General features: G+C 35.1%; 1 protein-coding gene across 3 annotated transcripts; it reads right to left on the minus strand.

The window, feature by feature from the left end:
- Positions 1-3,093: 3,093 nt before the first annotated feature.
- LOC127117838 (uncharacterized) lies at positions 3,094-6,136 on the minus strand. Of its 3 annotated transcripts, none has more exons than XM_051047954.1 (6): positions 5,877-6,136; positions 5,657-5,801; positions 5,330-5,574; positions 4,939-5,110; positions 3,831-4,014; positions 3,094-3,417 (listed from the first exon to the last, which is right to left on the minus strand). In XM_051047954.1, the coding sequence occupies exons 1-6, from the start codon at positions 6,107-6,109 to the stop codon at positions 3,383-3,385; spliced, it is 1,014 nt and encodes a 337-aa protein (XP_050903911.1). In that variant the 5' UTR covers positions 6,110-6,136; the 3' UTR covers positions 3,094-3,382. The 3 variants fall into 3 exon arrangements, 2 of the variants coding, with proteins under 2 accessions (XP_050903911.1, XP_050903912.1); XM_051047955.1 differs by having other exon boundaries at positions 3,921-4,014; positions 5,877-6,135; XR_007802044.1 differs by lacking the exon at positions 3,094-3,417 and adding an exon at positions 4,635-4,842 and having other exon boundaries at positions 3,947-4,014; positions 5,877-6,135.
- Positions 6,137-6,563: the final 427 nt, after the last annotated feature.

A 6,563-nucleotide genomic window follows, 5' to 3' on the forward strand; every position in this document is an offset into this window, starting at 1 on the left:
ATTGAAGAATCTATGCATGTTTTGTTTGATGAATCTAACACCTCGAAAGAGGATGAAGTTATTTATGATGATGATGAAATTATAGGAAATCCTACGGAAGATTCTATCAAAGTCAATAATGATGATCAGATAAAAGAACAAGAGAAACACATTCAACTAGAGACAAATCAAGAAGATCTTCCTCAAGAATGGAGAACGCAAAAAGATCATCCCATTGACAAAATTATTGGAGACATAAATCAGGGAGTATCTACTCGGTTGAATCTTAAAGATGCTTGTCTCAACATGGCTTTTGTTTCTCAAATAGAACCTTCTAAAGTCACAGATGCCTTAGATTATGATCAATGGATTCTAGCCATGTAAGAGGAACTTAATCAATTTGAAATAAATCAAGTATGGGATCTAGTTCCTAGACCAAACGGTAAGCATGTTATTGGTACTAGATGGATTTTTAAAAATAAGCTAGATGAAAATGGTATCATTGTAAGGAACAAGGCAAGATTAGTAGCCCAAGGCTATAATAAAGAGGAAGGTATAGATTTTAAGGAAACATTTGCTCTTTTTGCTAGACTAGAGGCAATTAGATTATTGTTGGCATATGCTTGTTTTTTGAATTTTCAGTTGTACCAAAATGACGTTAAAAGCGCATTCCTAAGGGGATATATACTTGAAGAAGTTTATGTAAGTCAACCTCCAGGATTTGAAGACTTCAAACATCCTAATCATGTGTACAAACTCAAGAAGGCCTTGTACGGATTGATGCAAGCACCAAGGGCTTGGTATGATAGGTTAAGTAATTTTCTTTGCGAACATGGTTTTGAAAAAGGTAAAGTGGATACTACTTTGTTTATCAAAAGAATTAACCATCATACTATTTTAGTGCAAATTTATGTAGATGGCATCATATTTAAGTAATTTTCTTTGCGAAAATGGTTTCGAAAAAGGTAAAGTGGATACTACTTTGTTTATCAAAAGAATTAACCATCATACTATTTTAGTGCAAATTTATGTAGATGACATCATATTTGGATCCACAAATGAAGGCTTATGTGAAGAATTCTCAACAATCATGCAAGGAGAATTTGAAATGTCCATGATGGGTAAGTTGAACTACTTCCTTGGATTGCACATCAAACAAACAAAGAATGGGATATTCATCAATCAATCTAAATATTGCAAAGAACTTCTCAAAAGATTTGACATGGATGCTTGCAAAGATATAGCCACTCTAATGGGATCGGGGACATATCTTGATCATGACGAATCCGAAACTCCAATTGATATCACTAAGTATCGAGGTATGATAGGTTCCTTGTTTTATCCAACGGCTAGTTGACCCGATATTATGTTTATTGTATGTTTATATGCTCGATTTCAATCATGTCCAGAGGAATCTCATCTCACTGATGTGAAGAGAATAATGAAGTATCTCAAAGGAACACCCAATGTCGGCTTATGGTACCCCAAAGGTAGTATATGTAGTCTTGTTGGTTTCTTTGATGCAGATTATGCAGGATGTAAGACGGACGAGAAAAGCACGAGTGGAACATGTCACATTTTTGGAAATGCTCTAGTTTCTTGGTCATGTAAAAAGCAAGCAAGTGTGAATCTCAGCACTGCAGAAGCAGAATATATCGCCGCTGGTAGTTATTGTGCACAAATACTTTGGTTGAAGCAACAACTTCTCGACTATGGTGTAAATCTAGGTAGCATCTCTCTCAAATGCGAGAACACAAGTGTAATCAATATTTCAAAGAATCCAATCATGCACTCGAGAACCAAACACATCGACATTAGACACTAATTCCTAAGTCATGTTCTAAAAGGTGACATTGATATCCCCTTCATCGATACTCACAATCAACTCACGGATATCTTCACAAAGCCTCTTTCTCGAGACACTTTTTACAAAATTAGGAGAGAGCTTGGAATTCTAAATGAAGGTGACATATAAATCCTCAATATTTATTCATTATACCCTATAATGAATCAAATGTACAAAAAATATTCATGGCATTATATTCATGTAGGTTGATCCCAAACCCTAGCTCTTGCTTGTGGGATACCCTTGATTCTTGATTTAGTCCTAAACCTTAATGCTAGGGCCATGTGATATGAGTTTTCTTCTTGAGCCTTGGCCTTTGTTCACTTCACCTTCCACATGGGTCATAGAAAACCCTAATTTTGCTGTGACCCTTTGTTCAAGGCATGGTGGAATGTCTGGTCACGTTTTGACCATGTGACTTGCAAAAACCCTAGGCCTTTGACCCCTTGTTGTTTGTCCCATCATTTGTGACCTTGTGACTTGCAAAAACCCTAGGCCTTTGACCCCTTGTTGTTTGTCACATCATTTGTGACCTTGTGACTTAATCCTAAAACCCTAATCTAGGAGGTGTTTCATGTCTAATCACTTGTGGATTGCATGTGCCCAAATTCTTGATTCAAGACCTTGTTCTATTCATTGATTTGTTTGTGCTTGACTAAGTTGTGGATATCCATTGTTTTGCCTGCTTACTTGTTCATGCATTCATGGCCACATTATCATGTTGCTTCACATACAAGTTTGGTTTTGATTCTATCCGTTTGGTTGTTTAGCTTACAAGTTTTTATTATCATCTTGATCCATTTCATCCATTGCATTGCATTTCAAGTTTCATCACAAGCATGATATTTTGGATTGCATTTTTTTACTTAAATTGACTTTTGGTCAATTGTTTGACTTTTTGGTCAACCAATCGACCAAAGTCAACCAATCAAATTATGATCTTTCTAAACCTAACTTGTCTTGTTTACATACCATTTCCATATCATTTTAACAATAATCAATAATTAGGATTTGTTTAGATAATAGCATTGATCATGATTCATTTAATTGATTTTTGTTCTTTTTACATTAACCAAATTCATATAGAACTAAGTTTTGAACATATGGTATTTGATTTGGGTTTTAATCACAAGGTTGATTTGAAATCAAAGTGTTTAAGTTTCATGCATACATTCACAAGCATTTTACATAATATAGTTCAAGCATTTATACCATGACTACATACATCACAAACCCATGAACCATACAGTGGCAAGACAATCAAGAACTTTAACCAAAATGTATACAATAGTTTTCATTACATGGATACAAAGTTGCATTACATTTACAATACAAAATCTATTACATTCCATTATCATGGCAATTAGCATTTACATGGAACAATTGAGAAGGAACTCTGGCCCATCACCATCCTCATGGGTCGCTTCCAAGAATCATGCACATCACATCGATTTCATTCAAAACCAGCTCAAGAAACTATTTCATAACCGGTTTTTCGCAGCAGTAAACCGTCCCATTCATGAACTTGCAACCCAACCATCGTAGGCCCATGATAGTTCACAAGTAATCAACCAAGTTTAACAAACTTGAACCTGCAACAACAATAGCAATACAATTCATCACAACACATTTACCATTATACTAACATTCTTTTTTTTACTAATAGTTCACTAACAGAAATCCTAACATTAATAGATATCATCAATCATCTGGAATCTTTATCACAAAAACTCACATTCTCTCTTTCTCTCCAATTTCTCGCTCTCAATCTCACTCTCACCTCACATTTCATTCGAGATTCATCCTCAATCTCACCTCACAGTTGATTAATTGATCCCTTTCAGTTCCTTTCAACTTCACTCACCTCAATTCACTTCAAATTCTCACATTCTTCACATACAGCAAACACACATCACACATGACAACAAAATTCACAATAACATCTAACAGTATTTGGATTGATGTGTATATAGTAATTCTTCTTAGATTTACAAAAACATCTAACCTCTATTCTCACAATCAAATGCTTTCTGTAAAATTGAAACAAGTTGTTCTACACTTAGTTCCACAAAGTCTACATTTGGAAGATGAAGACCTGTATTATATTCGTGTTCAGTAAAGTCTACTTTCTTCAATGTTGATATGTAACTAATATCAGCTGATTTTGGAGGACCTCTCGCAATCGCCACCTGTAAAACATGAGAAAAAAACTAAGTATAAGATACAAAAGTTTAAAAGTAGATGCATAAACTTTAGAAGTTGCCATTTAGTGATTGGAGAAAAAAAACCATTCATTTTGTTTTCACCTAACTAAAACTTTAGGAATAGTTAGTTTATGACTTGGTACAAAGTATGAGAGCAGATTTTGGATTAAGATTCCTTATAGGCTAGATATATGGTTGCTCCATTGTTGTCTTTTTCAACTTTCTTCTCTTTCATATAACTAAATTATTTATAGCAAAGGAGCCTTGCCCCATTCGCAATTGTCCCTGCCGTTCTCTCATCAAACCCTTTTCTTATAATGATGAGATACAGAAACTCATTGCTCCCTTTCTAATATTTTGATCATTTTTGGCTTGGATCTCTACTATTCTCACATTAAAGAATGCAGAAAGAATGCTCCAAAAAGTTTCTACTTGATACTTAAATATAAAGAAAATAGGTGAGACTCTATAAGGTTGCTTGATTCTGGTGGAATGCCTTCAGATGCATATTGCTACAGCAGCAAATCAAAATGGAACATTGTTCATCAATTTTTCCACAGGGAGCCTTCCAAAAAGAAAACCATCATGCTGTTAGCTAGCTATACCTCCTGCTTCTAAACCAATGAAAAACTTTTCGAAGCATCAAGAGAAGTCATTTATAATGACTTGGCCGATCTTCCCCTCTTGATCTAGATTCCAGAGTTTTGTTAAGCTGAGTTTTCATCCATGTCGCTGGATTCACGCGAGCATGCATGTGTTCAAATTTGCACGAGAATGCATTCAATATCAGCTGTTTGAAACAATCTTCATAGCCTATACAGAGCAGGCAGAATCATGATCCACCCCCTTCCTCTTTAATATTGTAGTCATTTAAGTTATAAGCTAAATAAAAGTTAAGGACGAACTCACACAGTGTCGTTCACCAAGTTCAATCAACCAAAATCTCCACAAATCCATTAACTTCCCATCCATTGTAGCTGATATATTAGTCCAGTTTGTGTGAGAAAACTCCACTTTGTTCAACCCTTCAATAAGTCCACTCCCCATGGCTTTAACATATGCTTCCTTTAGGCTCCAATACCTGCAAAGCAAACAAATACTCCTTCAACTTTCAGTATGGCCCCAAATTAGGTTCAAAAAATCGTTTTTCATTATCCAATCAGACACACTATCACATACTGATATGTAATTTTAACAATTTCAGAGACCATCTAGTGTTGTACAACATTTTGAACCACAAACATGTATCTGTAATGAAAAAAATGTAGAGATAGAGTATAATCATAGTATATATATATACCTGTAAAATTGAATTAATACATGATTGGAAGTGGGAGCATTGAGTATATTATCCCATTCCAAAGATGAAAAATATGATTCAAAAGAGTGAATGAAGTCTGCAACTGTTTCTCCATGAGGTATATCAAAGGAGACAATGTCAATCCCCACAAGACATAAAGGTTCAGATGCAATGGCGACGTAGTCGCCATGATGAGAGACATTGAAATTAAAATTTGGGAATGTAATACCCAATTTATCATAATCCTGAAATAAAAGACTAGTAGATTAAAACATAGAAAAGTAAATTTAATCTAATAATAATGTTTTATGAAAAAAAAATGGATACCTGTAAATCCAAGAATGGTTTGCCTTGTGAAGTAGTTTTAATGGTGAATAAGAAAGGGTTATTGCTTTTGATGAGATCGTGTAGAAGTGCGTATTGAAGCATTCTGCTGATAAGTGCACGTTTTTGGTCTTGAGTTTTAAAAAACCTGTTGAGTCAAACAAATACATGATGAATATTGATCGAATGATACAAGAGATTGAGAAAGGAATAGAGAGGGTACCTGGTAACGGAGGAGTGTTGTTGGGGAGGAAGGAGGGAGAGGGCGATGGAGAATTGATGGGGTAGTGGGTCCCACTTTGATATGTCTACCACCCATCTCTTCACTCCTTCCTCCATACTTGTTTCTTTTGATGAGGTGTTTTGTTGTTGGTTAGGGGCTCCAGCGTCGCCGGCGAAGAATTCCGGCGCGGCGGAGATGGAGAGGGTGTGTTGAGATTTGGAACATGTTTTCATTGAGTTTGGGTGGCTTGGTCCCAATCTAATGTGTGGATTTTGGATATAGGCCTCAGGCCCATTCGTTCTGCCAATCATCACCACCAAATCCGTGTAACACCTCCCTCACCATGGACTGCTTGGATAATGGGCCTTAGCTTTGGGCCAGCAGTATTGTTGCTTCCTCAAACTCCACCAAATCCGGACCATACCCCCTCCAATGCCCATTTCTCTTTCTTTTTTTGTTTTTTGTTTCTTTGTTTTTTTATTTTATTTTGTTTTGATATTTTTATTTTTTATTAGTAATATCTTAATCATATTTTTGTCTTGTATTTTGATTTTATTTCAACACTCCCTATTTTATTCCTTTGATAATATTTTTCGTATATGTTTAATATTGAATTTTGTTTTGATTTTGATTTATCATTTATTTTAATTCACTTTTTGTTCATATTTTTTTATCTTAAATTTTATT

The sequence above is a fragment of the Lathyrus oleraceus genome, chromosome 2, assembly GCF_024323335.1.
Source record: "Lathyrus oleraceus cultivar Zhongwan6 chromosome 2, CAAS_Psat_ZW6_1.0, whole genome shotgun sequence".
NCBI lineage: Eukaryota > Viridiplantae > Streptophyta > Magnoliopsida > Fabales > Fabaceae > Lathyrus > Lathyrus oleraceus.

Excerpts from the sequence above, each read along its gene's own strand:
- LOC127117838 (XM_051047954.1), bottom strand. The coding sequence starts at position 6,109 with ATGAAAACATGTTCCAAATCTCAACACACCCTCTCCATCTCCGCCGCG. Across the intron at positions 5,575-5,656 it reads AACCATTCTTGGATTTACAG|GATTATGATAAATTGGGTAT; the intron begins GTATCCATTTTT and ends CTTTTATTTCAG. Across the intron at positions 3,418-3,830 it reads ATTTGATTGTGAGAATAGAG|GTTCAAGTTTGTTAAACTTG; the intron begins GTTAGATGTTTT and ends TTGTTGTTGCAG.